The 18,937-nt window shown below is 38.4% G+C and overlaps 3 protein-coding genes across 7 annotated transcripts in view; 1 reads left to right on the top strand and 2 right to left on the bottom strand.

Moving 5' to 3' along the window:
* The window catches only part of Hira (histone cell cycle regulator-like protein), a 13,317-nt gene extending 8,646 nt beyond the window's left edge, over window positions 1-4,671 (bottom strand). For both annotated transcript variants that reach the window (XM_070128245.1, XM_070128246.1), the window contains exons 1-5: window positions 4,497-4,671; window positions 1,789-1,931; window positions 946-1,081; window positions 474-647; window positions 155-315 (exon numbers count right to left, since the gene is read on the bottom strand). In XM_070128245.1, coding sequence (XP_069984346.1) covers window positions 155-315; window positions 474-647; window positions 946-1,081; window positions 1,789-1,931; window positions 4,497-4,533 — 651 coding nt within the window. In that variant the 5' untranslated portion in view covers window positions 4,534-4,671. The remainder of the gene's footprint in view (window positions 1-154; window positions 316-473; window positions 648-945; window positions 1,082-1,788; window positions 1,932-4,496) is intronic.
* A 294-nt stretch (window positions 4,672-4,965) lies between these two features.
* Window positions 4,966-12,407, top strand: LOC113811888 (superkiller complex protein 8). The gene is made up of 7 exons (XM_027363733.2): window positions 4,966-5,043; window positions 6,450-6,631; window positions 6,885-7,101; window positions 10,138-10,311; window positions 10,741-10,928; window positions 11,361-11,532; window positions 12,024-12,407. Exons 1-7 carry the CDS (start codon window positions 5,041-5,043, stop codon window positions 12,111-12,113), a joined length of 1,026 nt encoding a protein of 341 aa, XP_027219534.1. The 5' UTR covers window positions 4,966-5,040; the 3' UTR covers window positions 12,114-12,407.
* Window positions 12,408-12,946: 539 nt separating this feature from the next.
* The window catches only part of LOC113811889 (uncharacterized), a 159,649-nt gene continuing 153,658 nt past the window's right edge, over window positions 12,947-18,937 (bottom strand). For 3 of the 4 annotated variants that reach the window (XM_027363737.2, XM_027363736.2, XM_070128244.1), the window contains 3 exons: window positions 16,925-18,150; window positions 16,650-16,768; window positions 12,947-16,438 (listed from right to left, as the gene is read on the bottom strand). In XM_027363737.2, coding sequence (XP_027219538.2) covers window positions 15,299-16,438; window positions 16,650-16,768; window positions 16,925-18,149 — 2,484 coding nt within the window. In that variant the 5' untranslated portion in view covers window position 18,150 and the 3' untranslated portion in view covers window positions 12,947-15,298. Of the gene's footprint in view, window positions 16,439-16,649; window positions 16,769-16,924; window positions 18,151-18,455; window positions 18,532-18,937 lie in introns of those variants that run through there. The other variant, XM_027363738.2, reaches the window with a different exon arrangement.

The following is an 18,937-nucleotide window of genomic DNA, read 5'->3' as shown; positions in this document are numbered from 1 at the left end:
TTTTGTCACCTGTGGCGGGCGGCATACAGGTAGGTTCCCGTACTCACCCAAACATTGATTTTGAAGCCACCCGGAAAATATCATTTTCTGCTTGAAAACATACTGTTGCTAGTAGGTTAAAAACAGGGTCACTATGGTCTAGGAAGATTCTCACCTCACTGAAAGGGTCAATTATTTTTTCTTCTGTGGTCCAGTCAGTTGTTCGCCAAATCCTTAGACTTTTGTCATCTGCCTGGGAGGCTAAGTAACGACCAACAGGATCCCAAGTAACACCTTTCACCAATCCTGTATGTCCACGAAGAATCTGCACTTGTTCTGGAAAGGTGATTGATAAACACATACATATGTATTTTCTACCTTACAAGGTACTGTTTCAAGCGATATCTTAAAGCTAACGAGAATACTATTTCATGTGTACTATATAAACAAAATATCTTTAAAATAATAATTTTTAAAAATCTACTCTTACTCACCTGGCCATTTTGCAGTATTCCATACAATAACATTATTGTCTACAGAAGCAGATGCTAGCCAAACATCCCCTGGAGACCAAGCTACATCGAGGATATCCCCATTGTGGCCTCTTAGTGTTGTGACACTTCGCCAAGATTCAACATTCACAACATTTGAACCAAATACAGCTCCACCTGTTGGTAACATTTAACTTTAGGATCATGTGACATAAAGCTGAGGAAATTCTTAATAATTTATCAATAAACATATTTGAAGAGATATAAAAGTGAATATGTAAATGTCATACGAATTGAAAAATATCTTAATCTGGAACAGATCTTCACCAAACAAGAACAAATGTTCTCAATACACTATCTGTCTCAACATCTTCCTTTTTAACTCATTGTCTTGATATTTTTACTACTGACTGGGCCACTGACAACTTCACTGATTCTTTGTAATCCTATACTCTAAAATGAGTAAAGGACTTGCCTCCATAACTGCTCTGCTGCCAGATGATAATAACTTTATCGTCTCCAGCAGAAGCTAAGAAACGTCCACTCTGAGACCACCTCACACAATTCACACACCCCAAGTGCTGGTCTAGCATACACAACAACTTCGGTACCTGAAGGAAAAATTTATTTCACAAAATTAGTATACTTCCTTACACTAAAATATATTGTAATATCAAAGCAGAATTTAGGACCGACATTTGACTTTTTGTAACTCTAAATAACACTTTCAAATAGGCATTATGTGAAGCTTTTTTTTTCAACATACTTACTAATACATCTATTTCACTACTATTCAACAAAATAACACCTAATGTTACTGTTGTAGTTCACCTATCTTATCATTTACTGTACCATATGTGATTTTGAATTTTTTTCCCCTATGATTTCTCAAAACTTTTGGAACGGGCACTACTAAGAAAATAGTAGACAAAAGTAACAACCCATTTGATATTAATATCCATCATGTCATCAGAAGTCTGCTACATATACATACACATACAACAATGTATCCATAAAATCATTCAATGCAAATGTTATTTTAGAGAAGGGGTGTCACTCTCTCCACATGCCACTTTTCATTTCAGTTACCATTTTGAGAACCAACAAAGGTATATATCTGGTTTCTCACCATATCATCATTAAAAAGACTGATATTTCAAAATGATTATAACTTCACAGACCAATAATTATTCTCATTACCCAGTCTGACACTGATGACCATCCAGCGGGCCACATTTGGACTGCAGGTCCTGAGTTTGACACCTTTGGTTTAGAGGCTTGCTCTTTTGATTAAAACAAAAAATCTGATGATTATTACCTTCTCATCTTCCTCATATTTCTCTAAAGCAACTGGTTTCAGGTTCCACACCACAACCCTTCCAGAGGAATCCTGTCCTTGTCCACCTGTCGCAAATCTTGAACCATCAGGATGTAGGTCAACACTGAAGATTGCCTTGTCACCTGCAAATATATAACAATTTTAATAAAGTTTATGCCACTGGTGAATTTCTTTTTCAGCTGCTTTTTAAATAAGAGAATATAATTTCAGAGTGTTAGCATTCAAAGTTGCTGTTTATAAATAAATTTGGCCTAAAAGACAGCCGTATATTTTAAGAAATACAAAACTGTTACCTTTAACTGAACACACGGCAATGACAAAAGGAATCTACAAATTCACTTACTACCCTTATTTTCTATCTGTAGATCATATTGCCTCTGAAACTGGATATTGGTTTAGTTGAATTATCCAGATTTACAGAAGGACAAGTGATACTTATTAGTACTATTGAAGCACAAGTTGTGGAAATTTCAACCTAAGGTGGAAGAAATTGGTTCCAGCATATCAAAAAGGAAATTTGTACATGCACACTGGAGATCTCACTGAAAATTACCATATGCTGTTCCCTATTCTTCATACTATATACAAAGTGTATCTATGGAACTAAACACATAAAACTTCTCCAGATAATTCACAATCTTGGGAGTAATTTGACTTGTATGGCATACATACATATACATGAATTATTATCACAATTTGACTAGTGCAAACAAATCAATAGTTTTTGTTTCACATAATACGAGTAACAATACTCTAGTAACCACTAGAGTATTGTTGATCAAGTTTGTGCAAAAACCTCCATGCCTGTCAACACTCCAGAAAAAGTCCAATAACCTTACACCCTGTAACTACTGGCTAAATGGAGCTTGTAGATATCGAAAGCCATCTCTTTTCTAAATAAGTAATCAGTCTAAATTCTATCTTGCTATAGCATACATATATGCTTGCCTCTTCTAGAGTGCTCTCCATATTGAGACTGTGATGGCATGCTACTTTATGCCACATGCGAGTGTAGACAGACCGTATACACCTATCTGCGCATGTGCCAAAATACATCATGTATCATCTGCACTGCACTGAGTGGTACCCAAAATATGAAGACCACGCGTATACACCGTATATTGCAGGTTATTACACTGAAATTCTTACAGATAACATTATGAAATAACTATATTAGTAATGCAATAATAATGATCGAGTTGCAAGGGCGGATAATTATAAATTGTATCGGTTTCCAGCGAACTTTTGTAAGCAGTGGACCATCATGGCCGTTTAGAAGAGCAGACAGAGTTAACCTTAACTATGAGTTCCAATCATTTCATAATTACTGATTATACACAAACAGAACAATTTAACCTGATTTGCATGTAATAGCTTTCATGGATCATTATAATTATGTTTCTCATAGTGTTGGTGATTAGATATTAGCAAGAATAAATAAAATAAGCAAAGTAGAGGACAATGTCATTATTTGGAAGATGAATTAAGGACACTATTTCATTAGGGATATGATGTTATTGCACAGTGAATGAGCATAACTGTACAGGAATAAATCAGTATATAAAACGTTCTCAATTTTTTGCGACATATTTGTTTTACCTTGTTATAGGCCTACAGAAATCTATATTTATGCAACACCAGCATAAATATAGATTCATATATACTCCCATACAGCTGGCTGGCTGGCCCGGAATCTGGCTGCTGCCCATGACGTATTTGGAGCGCGAGCTTCAATCCAACATCACACTGGTGGGATGCCCAGCAATGTTTATTTTTCTGGGTGTCTCATGTATGGGACATCCGTTGTAAATGGTTTAACACTTAGTGCTACCTTACAGAAAATGCAATATTAAGGACTGTGGCTGTGTGAGCGAGTCTTGGACTTAGTCTCTGAGCAACGATATGCAGCGGATATTTTTGTCATTTTGCAGTAAATAAGAGACCTATGTTGGCCTTCTCAATGTTGCATTTATTTCACTATCTGAAATATGTCATTATACTTTAAGAGTATCATTTACATATTTCCTAATTTCTCACGTGCAATCCATATATTTCCAACAAATATCATCACTGGCATTGGTGTCTACAAAATTAAATTCTATATCTGGACAATGCACATCACAAGTTCATTAATGTTAAATTCATTAATATTGACATTGCATAACTTTCTTAAGAATCTAGGCAACGATTCTGTAACTAAAGTATACCATTCGGCAAATACATATAAACCGAACCATGTCTTCCAAATATGCCATCAAATGTTCAACATGCACTCCATCCCTTCAGATTTCCAACTGCTCGATATAAACACAAATTACCGACACTATCAAATACAATACGGCCTTCGCGCAATAAAGAACACATATGTGGTACATCACAGTTATTACACACGTTGATACCCTTCAGAGACGGTATAAATAGTGTTTACCGCACGTTAACTTACTCAAGCGATGTGTCAAGCCATCCACCTGCACCGCCACCTTTCGGCTCAATCTTCTCACAATAGTATAGTGTGATTCCTTCCCGTAGCTATTTCAGTGTGACCCTCCGACACCCCAAAATAGTAAACCACATGACACGTAACCTTATATCAGATGGTTTGACGTCTAAAGACAGGAGGTCAGGTCAGGTCACCATGCCCAAACAATACCTTGAATAACTCCCCCAAATATACTTGACCTACTCACCATCATGGTTGATCCAAGGCGGTTTTAGGAGCTTCATGGTACTTCCAGCCTCTTCAGAACAAACAAGATACTTGTTCTGTCTCTTTCCAATCACACAAAGACATTATTCAAACGCCGCCTAAATCGCTAAGACGCTTCCTCCGCCATCTTTGTTTACGAATCTCACGGCGGTTGATCGACGGACTTAAACCTTTTTGTGAGATAGGGGACTTGTTGAATTGTTTTTTGTCGTGGAGAAATATACGCGAAGTAAGTATTTTTTAGAGGATGGTATTAATTTATCGTTTGTGTGGTAATTAGTTGGTTTCTATCGTTTTCAAATGAATATATACGCCGCATCATTACGTGTGAGAAAGTACGCATGCGTTCATGAAATGCTGAAGATGACTATTATATATTAAATAAGCTGATTGGTAATATAAGATATACGATAGAATAAATATGACAACTCTAATTCAAATGTATCAGTATCCGCTTCAGAGCAGAGCCATCTACCTGCGGCCGGCGAAGTTACCACGCTGTCGCTAAACGTAAACAAAACAGGATGGTAAGTAGCATCTTTTTCGGCTTATATATATATTTTTTATTTATTTATTTGTACGGCTTTGATTGGTGTTGACGATACAGCAAAATTGTTATTGATTAATTTCGGTGCATTTTGGATTTTTTCTTGCTCAAGACACAAATTAAATCTTTGCAATGAATGGATTTGGGAGAAGGACCCTCCCAATGACGATGACATATGAAAGGGGCAGCCCATATTCGACACGAAAGTTTTCCTTATGAATTGCTCTCTTCTTCCCGAAAAGATATTTATGACTTTCTGATATTGACATAAAAAAGGTACATCGGATAACTGGAATAGACTTTCGTTATTAAAGATAGATTGGCAATATGAGACTACTCTACTGTCATGAGATAGTGTTTGATAAATTGAGATAGATGTAACCTCATGTATGCTGCATTTACCATTTCTGCAAATCAACTTTTTAAAATGGGATAAGGAAATAAGAGGATGGGACAACTTTCCTGATAATTTCCAGGAAAGCAAGTTATATTCCTTTTTGCAAAAACTCTTTGAACCCGAAATGTCAGGTGCCCTTGTGATGATAAAGAGTCAGCCATATTTTTTTTCTTCTAGAGTATAGTCTAGAAAGATTGAAGTCATATTTTATTCTTTTATAGCAAGGCCTCATATTGACACTGTTCTAGCTTTGACATACCAGAAAATGTGATATTTGGCTTTCTATTAATACTTGCCAAGAAATGGATATGGTTTGCTCCCTTCTGCCTTGACAACACTACCAGTCACTGAAGTTTATAAAGTGAAATAGTTTTTCTTTGACAATCCTGCCTAATAAAGGTCTACTTTGAGTAATGTGGATACTGATATATTTTGTATTTTGTCTTTTGACTATAAATGAGGTCCTCTGAGGGCTGTCACCTTCAAAATGTTGTACATAAGATAGGGGCACTCACATAAGAACATTCATTTGACAATGACATTATATGCATTGTGACATGGCATCTTGGTGTTTTCATGAGAGCTGAGAATTAGCATCTTGCAGGTGATGTGAATTCCAGCTGCCATTATTTGTGTAGGTACCCATTAGACCCTTTGATTGTGTTGTCTGCCTCATGATATTTCATTAAATATCTGGTAGGTGTTATCTGCTACAGCTGTGAAGCAGCTGGATTATTTTTGGGGTTTGATGGAAGAAAGAAGTTTGTTTTACTCCTGCATTATGTTTTTTGCTTATTACTTCTCTAGTTCCTATATTATAAATTTGTGATATTGATTGATTTTTTTATTTTTTTATTTATGTGTATAAAGGTTTGTTGTTCGAAATCTCTTCCAACAATTCCCAGAAGGTAAAAGCTATTTTGCAGTCCTGTTCCAGTATCTTCATGCATAACTATTTTTACAAAGGTTTATTTAACTTTAAATTTCAGTTTTCACTACTGCACAAACGTGAGAATTCACATTCCGAAGGTATCTGGGCTTGTGCCTGGGGACATTATGTACCTAAGGATAAATCAAAGGAGTCAACAAGTGAAGACAAAGAGCAAGAAAATGGAGAGGAGAATAAAGAGAATGAGGAAAATGAGAAGGACAGAGATAATCTGCCTGATACGTGAGTATGGACAAATACTCACTTTTGTGCTGGGTACTTCAAATTACTTTACTATTAAGACTCACTATTTTAAGAATTTTTAAATTAGGAAAGCCATGATATCCAAGATGAAAATAAAAGTTAGGTTTAAGCATCAATGAAATATTGTTATAAAATTGTCATGCAGAAATTCTTAAAGTATTATTTTGAGTACTGTATCAATGCAAAATTTGTTGATATCAAATTTACTTTTCCAACTTCCTCTGCTTTTCAGGGAGCAGAGGTATGTGGTGTCGGGTGGGTTAGATGACCTTGTAAAGGTTTGGCGGTGGACAGGCGATGGTGTGGAAGGAGAGCTGTCTGCCATGCACACACTGGAAGGCCACTCCCTTGGTGTAATTTCAGTAGACGTCAATGCTGAAGGAACCATGGCTGCTTCTTCGTCTCTCGATTCAACCATTCGGCTTTGGAATATCCACTCGGGTGAACAGGTAGGGATGTAGCATTTCAACTTGTTTTGATTCTGTCTTTTATTTTGACCTTTTTCTTTACAATTTTTATATATCCCCTTGGTGACAATGAAGGCTATAGCCATCATGACATAACAACCAGTGATGTGGAAATGTGTCATGATTTGTAGTGGATGCGCTGGCTATACACAGCTTAGGCCTAGCCACAAAGTCTAGACTCCTGTGTAATATTACATCACAAACGAATAAGGCCTCCTCACCATATATATATATATATGTATATAGATATAGATATAGATATAGATGTAGATATATTTTTTTTTTTCAAACCTACTAACGCTGGTAATTTTTGAAGACAAAAATAATATTTTTGGGGTGGCTACAAAATTGGCATGCAGGGCCTGCTCAGATTCTGCCCGTGAGCCGGCTGCAGCCTGTGATGCATTCGGAGCACAAGCTCCGATCTAATGTCACACTAGCAGGACGCCTGGCAATGTTTATATTTCTGGGTATCTCATATATGGGACACCAGTCGTAAATGGGTTAATTCTATTAGAATTATATTCTTTCTTTGGATTGCAATATGGATGTGTATAATTTAATTTTGGTTGATGGTTACAAAGCAATATAAATGTGTAAGACATCAAAGGTCATACAGTACTATAGAAAGGCGTGTTGTGATCGTGAAAAGAGTAAAGAGAGGGTTAGTTGATGATTAAATGTGCTTCATGTCAGAAGTCTTATAGCAGTTTAGGAATGTAGGGTTATTAAATCAGAGGTGTCAGAGGAAGTGTGGGATTTTGTAAGGATGTTCATAGGATAAAATAGGGATTAACAAAGGAAAAAGGTTTTTAAGAGCAATTAGATCAGTTAAGGGAGAGAATCCAGGGAAGGGGGTTGTTGTGACAAAGGGTCTCATCCAGGGGGAAGCAGAATGGATAATGGGGAAGGAAGGGGGATGATGCAGCTGAAGCAGGAAGGAATGAGATGCATTAGGAGGGAGTAGGATGAAGGGGTATTGAAGGAACATGAGAAATTACTTTGAGTGTAGAAGGAATAAGAGCAGTGAGATTGGAGGTGTAGGTAAGTTATCTTGGTTCATAATTAGATATTTTTGAATGTCTTCAAGAGTTTCTAAAGTAGAGTTGGTTGTGGAAGCATGTGAAACAAAGGTTTTCAAATGAGGGGGAGAAGAGGGGACAGATGTTTGAGGGGTGGCAGTAAAGGATAGGATAGGAAAAGATGGGGTGGAGCATCATAGTCAACAAGCTTGTCTTGTGCGATGAGTTCAGCAAGGAGAAAGAGGGGAAGGTAACAGGGAAATAGTTATTGGATTATCTGGAATAGAGTATATATACAAGAATAGAGAATATATACAAGTAACTGGATTTAGAATGGCAAAAGAATTTGATTGGGAGAGGAAGGGGGTAGAAGTAGGATGAGGAAGAGATACAGGGGGTGATGTAGAAACCTTGGGATGAAAGGGGAGGGGCAAGGCGAAGGACATTTTTGGAATAGAGCATGAGAGAAAAAACTCATCAACATGCTGCCTGTGTGGCTTTGTGTAAAGTGAGGCCATTTTTGAATCTGAAAATTGCTATTTCAGACTCAAACTTGTAGATAGGGCAGCCCCAATGAAATACATCATGGGAGCTAGCACAATTGGCACACGTGCGTGTCTGAGCAGAGCAAATTGAATCATGACCAGGTTGGATACATAGAGGGCAGTGGGCTGTGGAGTGACATTGTTTGGCTGGGTGGCCAAAATGCCAACCTTTCTGACATTGACAGGGAAAAGGTTGATATGGTTGGAAAGGGCAGGACACCACTAATATCAACGTCATGGAGGAAGTCATGTCTACGGAAGCTAATTTTGGAAATATTGGTGTAGGATTTATGCTGGTCTCAGGTAGAAATAGTGTAGCACTGTACTGCAACTGTATCATAGTCAGCAAGGCAGGGAAGCAGGTCGTTTTCACAGTCTGACTAGCCCATGTAATAGATTGGACAATCAGTCAGGAAGATGGAAACAGTTCTGATACAAGTATTAAGAGAGGAACGAGGTCTTAATGCCCCTAATACTGGTAAAACATCTTGATTACTGGCCATGATGAGCCTGAAATAAATGGCTAGGCAATTAACCAAAGGAATACCATGCCCATAGCTTCCGAAAGGCATTCATAACTGACACAAAGCCAGCCTTTCATCCGTTCAGCATGGCTCTCACAAGTTAGGAAGTGGACAGTATAACGGGATGAAGAAGAGAAGGAAAAGGAAAGAGAGAAAAGAAAAGACCATGCAAAATTAGTTGATATGAGGTTTGAGGTTTGAGGTTCAAGGTTAGGATGATACCCTATGTTAGGCCTCAGTCACTGTCTCCGACCCCCCCCCCCCACACACACACAAACACACACACGATAACAATGAGCAAAGGATTGGGGGGATAGTCTATTTATAAAAATTTTGCTTAGAACAGTATGAAAAAATGAAGCAATATAAGTGTCTGTTTCTATTTATTGAAATACTCATGTTAGTAACTCTTAAAAAGTATATAAAATTTTGAGGTTTTGTAATGCAATAAATGACGAAAACATTGAGGATTTTACAAAATGATGTGGTCTTTGTAAAATTATTTTAGGATAATTTTTCTGAGAACATTATCATACTATTTATGTAGCTAATACCTAGATGTGTCAAGATGATCTGATGCCAAGTTTCAATTTTATTTACTGGGCATTATGTTCTGAGCAAACATTTCCCTAAAGATATTATTTTACAACTTAAGTAATTCTACTGCAAGTTTTTTGTGATTTTGATGGGTTTTCTATGTATCATGTTGTGTAAAACACAGTATTTGTAGCATTTATTAGATTACTCTTTTTCACATTGGACATTTACTCATGGTAATCAGTCACCCATATGTAAGATAGAGGCAGTGGATACAGGATGATTTCAGAAATGTTTTCCCCCAAATATTGTGCATGATATAGACCAGCATATGCAGTATCTCTTCTCTTAAATACTAATAATTATTTATAATGATGCATCATATTCCAGTTACAAACCATCGACTGTGGCCCAGTTGAAGCTTGGTCTGTAGTTTTCTCTCCAGATGGGAATCATGTGGCTTCTGGCAACCATGCTGGTAAGATTAATGTGTATGCTGTTGATGGAGGACGACATGTTACCACCCTAGATACTCGTGGACGCTTCACCTATTCTGTTGCATATGTAAGTAAAATGGAGATGATTGGGATTGGAAATTTTGAGCTTTTATAGAAAATACAAAGGGGGATTAGAAAGAAAAGTTCTCTGTAAAAAGTTCTCTGTATTATGTTCTTTATTAAAAGATAGATGATTAATCTGAGATTGGTGATATTAAATTAAGATAGTTATGTTATTTGGACATTTTGCAATCAGCTATTCATCATCACTCTCCCTCATCTGCAACTATATAGTGGTGTTAATTGCGCCATCTACAGTCGAAAACCGTCATACGTTCAACTTGTTCTGTTTAACTACATGTTTCAACTCAAGATGTACAGAATTGTTTGGGACAAAAGGAAATACTTTTTAGTTTGGTAACCACCAGCATTATTATATCCCTATTGTCTTGCCTTTTACTTTTATACTAATAGAAAATTGATTGTTTTTTTATAGAGCCGCGATGGAAAGTATGTAGCAAGTGGTGCCATTGATGGTTTCATCAATGTGTTTGATGTTGAAAGTGGCAAGCTGGTGCATACGTTGGAGGGTCATGCTATGACAATTCGTTCCATCACCTTCTCTCCAGACTCACAGCTGCTTCTCACTGCGGCTGATGATGGACACATGAAGATCTATGATGTGTAAGTGTGAGAGATTTTAAGGATGTATTTTTTAGTTTAACATGTAGTATAGGATTTGTGTTTGTAGTTGTGTGCACATTTGTATGTCAATGTGTGTTGTGGCTTCATTATTATTTTTTATACATAGATTTGTGTTTAAAATCTATTTTTAGATAATCAGCAAACTTGCCTTTGCTTTTGTTTATTATTTATGTTTATATTTATAACTTTATGCTTCTTGGATAACTGCTATATTTTTTCTCATATTTTTGATTTACATATTTCTAGAAAGGAATATATTTTGTTGATTATTTTGCCAGTACTTTTCAAACTATAAATTACAGCTCTCTCTCTTTCCTTTCAGATGCCTCATGATTTTTTCTTTATTGGAAGTGATACATTTATTTTCACTTGTACATCAATAGATCACACATATATTCCTTGTTTCTACAGAAAAAGCAGTCATCTTGCTTGTACTCTTTCTGGTCATGGATCTTGGGTGCTAAGTGTGGACTTTGCCCCAGATAAGATGCATTTTGTGTCTTCCTCATCGGACCACACAGTCAAGGTGTGGGACTTTGCTCAGCGAAACTGTGTGCACACCTTTAAGGACCACCATGATCAGGTCAGTTATAAATTTTTGGGATTTAGTCTTGAGGGATATATATTCAGGTAAAATTTAGAAATATGTTGTAATGTTGGTGGATTAAACTTTTATAGTGCTATGGTTTCAGATTGTATTTTTGTTTGAAAAAGATGAAAGAAATTTAGTAATCCTGTTTTTGTAGGTATGAGAAGAAGCTTCTTATTTCACAAGAATTTGCTCCAAACATTTGAAATAATGCATTATGATGTATTTTTATTTTCCCATAATTTTGCCTTTTCCATGAATATCAAGCTGGGTACCAAAGTAATCAGGTTAATATCAGTATAAGTATTTAAATGAATTTGTATATTTATCTTTTGATTACTTGTGCAAGTATTAAAAAGAAAATAACATCTGTTTCTCATTTTGTGCCTGGCAAAAAAAATAAACAAGTTTTATTATGCTGGTCATTTAAATTTTGCCTTATTTATTTCACTGTTACTGGATAATCATTAGGATTGTTTTTGCAGGTGTGGTGTGCGAAATACAGCCAGGACAGTAGCAAAATTGTTAGTGTTTCAGAGGACAAGAGTATTATTGTTTTCAATTCTCCTGTGTGAAAATATAGGTATGATAATGAAAGGATAAACGGATATTTAATATTGCTCTCATTAATCGGTGGCTGAACCTTTATATAATGGAAACCTGCTCATTATGCTTTGTGAAAAACATTGCACTCCCAATTGCCCTGAATAGAATGCAGTGACAGAAAAAGAAATGGATTGCATGTCTCGGAAAAAAACACAATTATTGGACGGTGTATCCTCGGTTTTCATCATTATACGCAACAGATGATACTTGTACCTAATTTATGTTATACTACAATATACGCAAATAAATGTGATTGAAGACTATACTTCTTTCTTAATCCATAAAGTTAACTGAAATTATGTAATGTCCTATTTAGATGGCCATTTATAAAAAAAAGTGCAAAATAGTATTTATTGCTTACCTGATAAAAAAGAATCTTTGGATAGCTGTCAGATAGAAGAGGCCTCTATATGAATGTTAGATCCAAATAGAATAAAAAATAGAGAAAAAAGGTAAAATTTGCTTTTTTATTTAATTCACTAATTTCATGAACTTGCAACTTTTAAATTCATATTTGGCTAATAACACTTTTCTACCATTTAAATTGCCGTATGAAATTGCAGAAAAAGGTATAAAAAATTTACTTTCCAGGGTTATATAGAATAAAAAAATATATTAACAAAGTAAGCATTGGGACTTTGGTTATTAATTTATTTTTGCTGTTTTTATCTGTTTTATAGTAAATTATAAAATCTTGTACTAGTTTTGAAACAAGTCATTTTCTGTATCATATACATCTCAAGTAAATATCAGCAACTGGATTCATCATTTTTATATAATTGAGGGTAGGAAACAAAAAATCTATTAACAAAGGCTTTATTCATGTTAAAAAAAATATGCACACTATTTACAATGATATAATTAACATATATACACAATACAATATATGGCACAATCAAGTGACTACTTCAGTGACTTTTTAACATGTATTTTGGGATTGTAGGCAAACAGCAGTTAGAAATTGCCATTACTATAAATGCTGCAATGATATCATCCGATTTTATGAATATAATTACCTTCATATGCAAAGAAAGAAAAGTAATGAAAAAAAAAAAAGATTATTGGTTTAAAACCTTTGATTGCATATAAACTGTGCATCAGACTTTAAAATAACAAAATTTCAGGTAGTTTAACTGGTTGATGATAATTCAAGTTTCCAGATTTCTAAATTTTAGATATTACGAAGAATTCTTTGTTTCCATATTTCTTTTCTTAACTACCTATATTAATTCATTTCTTTGGCTGCTCCTACTTCTTTTCATATAATGATAATCTTCTGATAACAAGGATATGAATATATATGAAATGTGAGGCAAAAGGAAACAAAAATTATATAATTTTGTGTTGATGAAGACATTAAATATAATTCAGTAAGTACTGCATATGAAACTAAAATTAAAAGTGTGTATTTACAAAGCTCTGTATTATAGGATGAAAATAAAGCTATATATTACCACTATAATAGTGCTTAAAAATATTGAAATGCATATATAATGATCAATGTTTCATGATTATATACAGGATAGGAAGAAAATATACGTTAAAGCTTAGTTAAAAACTTGGTAAAAAAAAAAAATATATATGCTCAGTCAAACAAATTCGGTACAATTACCATAAAGTAACTCCTGTGTCAAAAAAGAAATTAAATGAAACTAGGAATAATAAGAATTGAAATACTAAAAGTGATTTTTTTTCACAATATAAATTAAAATGAGCATCAAAATCTATGATATAAAATAACTATGTCAGAGAGAGAAAAAAGTTAAAGCTACTCAATTTGTCTTAACTCTCTATCAGTTTTACCAATCATTAAAAATACTTGCAGTCCATGAAGATATCAAAGCTTGTCCATACAAACTCTGCTACAGATGCATAGCCTGCAATTGTTTTTGTCAATGCCTTAAAAATAATGATGATAATATATAAAAAAAAAATTGAAAAAATGATATCAGCACAAATGTACATTAAAATAATATTACCATCACTTCATTCAAAATTCTAACAGTAAAAGACTCGAATGAGGTGTGTAGGAAATCACAACTGAAACATACTTCACATCACACAATTGTAACACCTGATAATTGTGAACATTTGAAGGTTTCGTTCAAATACAAAAGTACATGTACAAAGTTCTAATTACTACTGCATAATGTGCACTCTTTGTATAGTTACAAGAACATGAGATCATACATAAGGAAGCCTAGTGACAAAGTTATTATTCTTTTGATACGTCTGTTGAAAAAAAGTTTATTTACATCAATACAAATCCGGTACTCTTGGTTTATTTTCTTTCCATTATTTTTGCTCATAGTCTACTGTGTAACTGAATAGTGACACAGAAGTTTTTGATATTTGATAATTTTGTTTTGTTTTGTTTTGTGGACTATGACGTAATGTGGATGTATGTGCATGTCTGTGTGTGTAACTGAATGCGCACAGGATGTTTCTGTTTCTGTTCATTTATATTGTTGCATACTTCATTACATACAGAGGTATTTTTCACACATGTACGTAGAAAATATACACTGAAGTTAGTAGGGATTTGTTAATATTGTAAGTACATTGTGTATTTAGTTGAAATGAATATCATAAAACATTCTGTGATGGACAATAAAACTGTTAATACACTGACATTTTTAAAGCTAAAAACCAGTGCTAAAGCTAAAAAATATATACTTGGTGTCATATTTATAATCAAGATACTCCACTATTGTAAACACTCAGCTATTACTCTTTAAGATATCATACACTAATTGGACGCTAGTTTGTATTTGACTTGCATTCTTTTTTCTCCATAACTATGCCAGGTATTTATGGCACTTATGTCACTGCTGTATTTTCATTGATCAGACATTATTGTCATAGAATTGTCATATAAAGCTATTTTTCTATGATGCAAACATCACACTGGTGAAAAATGCTTGAATGTCATGTCACTATGTACTTCCTACATCCACATCACATCACATTCCCAAATAATTTTTTTCATGGCACTTCGGCTGCTGCCATACTACAACAAGGACAAGTACCCTGGCAGGCAATGGCAACCAGTTACTCAGCAGAATGGGTTTGACTATTATAGGACTAGAAATAAATTATGTAGATTGGGACATGCGAATATTTCACAAGAATGCAGGAGTGATGAAAATGAAGGCTAAACTGGAGTGGTGGACTCGGGAGGGTCAGCAGGGAGAGGGTCCAGGCTTAGTGAGGGCGTGGCAACCTCCCCGGTGTAGAGGAAGTATTTGCCAGACTTTTGAGCACGTGGGTCCCAGCGCCAGGGAACTCCGCCTCCTCGCCACACTCTCCTGGCAATGACATAGAGTGTGACCACAAGAGCGAGTCCTGGCAGCGTGAAGAGCAGTATGAGCAGCGGCTCGCCTCCGACGACCTGCTCTTTGTACGGCTCGACGTTAATGGTGGGCGTGCAGATAGAGAAAGCAAGGTGGAGGGCTATGGTCACGTTTGAAACCGTGCTGAGAAAGTGTTCCAAGTGATTTAGGTTGTGGGATATGCCTGGAATATCGGGATCGGCACAAGCTATGTATTTTCCAGGCACTAACGTTGGGAATTCGTGTCTCGCCTCTGAACAATTGAGTTGCCTTGTTGCTGCAACCCTGTGCCCTGAGATAATGGCGAGTGTGTAAGTACATGGTGCTACGATTCCGTCTACGCGCGTATGAACTACTAATTTGCCAGCAACTCCCCCGGCAGTTAGACTTGTAATCTGCGGAGTCACTGACATGTCATTTTCAGTGCGACCAAATGGAGGAGCGGCCAATAGAAGTGGCTCTGAGCAGCCTGGCAAGAAAGCTTCTTGGTCACCTGTTCCCCTTTCGAGCAACATGAGACAATATCTGTAGGTTGCGCCAGGTACGAGTGCTTCTCCAGGAATTGTTACAGCCACACGGTGAGGGTCGCTGGTCCTGTCCGAGCTGCAGTTCGCTGAAACCTTTTCCGCCAACACCTGGTGAGAATCGGAAACCCCTTTCACCACCTCGTACACGTAGAGGGCCTCGCAAGAGTATGGGATCGCACGCTCATCGACCCTCCATATGAGCTCGACACTTGGCTGGTTATCACTCTGCACCTCGGCATCAGCAAATCGTAACTCTTCACTTTTCTTGGATATCCAGTGTGCTACCTGCAAGCTGATCTCTGCATCCGAGAGCCGCATATCTGGCGTGTCTTCAGCCGTCCCCTCATCATGGTAGTAGTCGTGATAATAGTCATGGTAGTAATCATGATAGGCGTTTTCCTCTGAACAAACTAGCTGAGATTTCTTTAGTTCGACCTGTTGAAAAAATCGTATTAGATTCAAGCATCATATAATTTGTTTTATCTTCAAATAGCCTTTACGGAATATACTAATAAACATGAGTTAATCTTGGAACAACACTTTATGACTGCCACTATTAACTAAAATTATTCATATGAAAGGTTATATTTCGAAAAGGAAGCGTATTGCTTGAAAAATAATTAACTGTAATAAACTCGACACTCACCAGAGGAGCATTTTCTAAGGCTGGCGGAGTAGCACAAACTGCACTCTTCTGCTCTGGTGTGTGACCGATGAGCCATTCGACGAACCATTCAATTGTGCAGTCACAGTGAAGGGGATTATCTGCAGAAAGGGAGATAGAGGATATTTTATCATTCTGTTTTATTCCATTTCATTTTGTGTACATGCATTTACACTAACTAGATGTCACTGCACAAGCAACCAATGTTTAAGCGTCACATGAAAAATACAACTGGAAACATGCGTTCTTGTACTTACCAGAGAGAACGAGATGCTGCAGTGCTGGCGTCGAGCTGAACACATGGGGCTGCACGAGTGAAATATCATTGGCCGCCAAATCCAAGGACACGAGGGACGGCAGCTGGTGCACCAAGTCGGCAGTGACAGCACGAAGGGCGTTGTCAGCGAGGGCTAGGTGCGTGAGGCGAGGGAGGTGGGCGAGAGACCAGCCCGACACGGCCACGACCCGGTTATGAGACAACTTGAGGTGGTGCAGTTGGCTCAGGTTGGCGAAGGCGTGGTCTTCAATCACGTCGATCTTGTTGTGAGACAGGTCGAGGTCCTGCAGGCTGGGACAGTTGCCAAGAGCGCCTCTGGAGACAGCTGTCAGTTCATTATCAGACAGGTCAAGGGAGGTGAGGCCCTTGGCGCCCGTGATGAGGGAGGCCGTTACCGCGCCTTTCAGGAGGTTCGACTGAACCGAGAGGCGCTGCAGGGCGTGCAATCCTCGCAGCGTCTTCTCGTTGAGTTGGGCGGCATCCAGCTGGTTCCGGGCGAGGTCGAGCGAAACGAGATGCGGCAGGCGCATAAACGCCTCCGGGTGAAGCAGGTGCAGGCCATTGCCGGCCAGATTCAGATTCTGCAGCTGGAGGAGAGTCGGGAAGGCGTGCGGGGGCAGCTCCTGGATGTTGTTGTCACTCAGGTCCAGGCGCTGCAGGTGCTTCAGGATCTTCAGCGCGTCCATGGGGATGGCGGTGAGCTTGTTATTGGGCAAGCCCAGGGCGGCGAGAGTCGACTCTATGCCGGCGAAGGCGTCGGCGGGCAGCGTCTCGAGCCCCGCTGTGGTTATGACGAGACCCAGGAGCTCCATGTGCGCGAAGCCGCCCCCCGGGATCTCCCCCAGCCCGTGGATGGCCATGTCCAGCAGGGAGATGCTGCCCTCCGCGTTCAGGGTCTGGGTGAGCAGCGTCAAGTCCTGCGGTCGGTCGGCCTGGCCGCGGCACCGCACCGTGTGGGGCACGTCGCAGGTGCACGAGATGCCCAGTACGCCGCCCACGTGTGGGCACGTCCAGCCGCCCGCGACTGACGCGCTCTCGCTGGCGTTGATGAAGGTGCTCTCCCTCGGGGCCAAGAGCGGATGCGACGTCGTGACAGCATTGCTGGGCGAGGCGGCGGCGGCGGCGGGCAGGGCGACGGGAGGAACAGCTCCTGCAGCTAGGCTCCACAGCGCCGCCAACGCGAGATTTGTAAGTGCCACCGCCATTCTGTCGAGAGAAGCAAATGAAATAACGTTAGTACATTTCCCTCATATACTCGTGCAATAACATCAACTCGGCAAGCGTGGCCAACCAACAAGAGCACCGCTTCAACCTCCATCTAGACCGGATGGTTCATGAAAATCAGACAAGCCACAACGCCATCAAGCAACATCTCAAGCTGTGACACCGAAAAAGACATCGCGGCGACGGCATTCCAAGTAATCCGCCGATAATTTCACACAAAACAGGCGATAATAACAAAGAAAGGAGCGGCAACGGAGGGCGAAGCAGAGCGCGGCGCAAGGGCTTACAGAAGCGCAGACGGTCGGCAGGGATCCGTATCTGGTACTGATACACGGAGCGACGTTTGTCCATGTGGAAAACAGATCAAAGACAAGAGATGAAAAAAGAAAATCTCATTGATAACGGCCTTAAAAATGCTCACGATAACAGCGTTAAATTTGATAAAAGACAAATCACACAGATAACAATTTTAAGTACGATAATCAAAAAAAGAAAAAAAAAAGAGATGTTAATTGTGATGATAACCTCGATGCTATAACCCCGACGAGGACGACACTTAGCCACCCATCGCCCAGCGCCGCCCGCCGACCGCGTGGGCGCCGCGTTCTCCCCCCCATTACCATATTTTCCTTCACGTCCCATAAATCAGCGCCCGCCCTCGACCCGCTTCAATAATCGAAGCAAGGGCGCGAGCGATGCCGACCGAAAGCCAGCGGGACGCGAGAGGGGGCGTGAGCAGAGGTCATAGATTTGAATTTAGAATCGTCCT

The sequence above is a fragment of the Penaeus vannamei genome, chromosome 12 (genome assembly GCF_042767895.1).
Source record: "Penaeus vannamei isolate JL-2024 chromosome 12, ASM4276789v1, whole genome shotgun sequence".
Lineage (NCBI taxonomy): Eukaryota > Metazoa > Arthropoda > Malacostraca > Decapoda > Penaeidae > Penaeus > Penaeus vannamei.
This window is presented reverse-complemented; position numbering and strand designations above follow the sequence as displayed.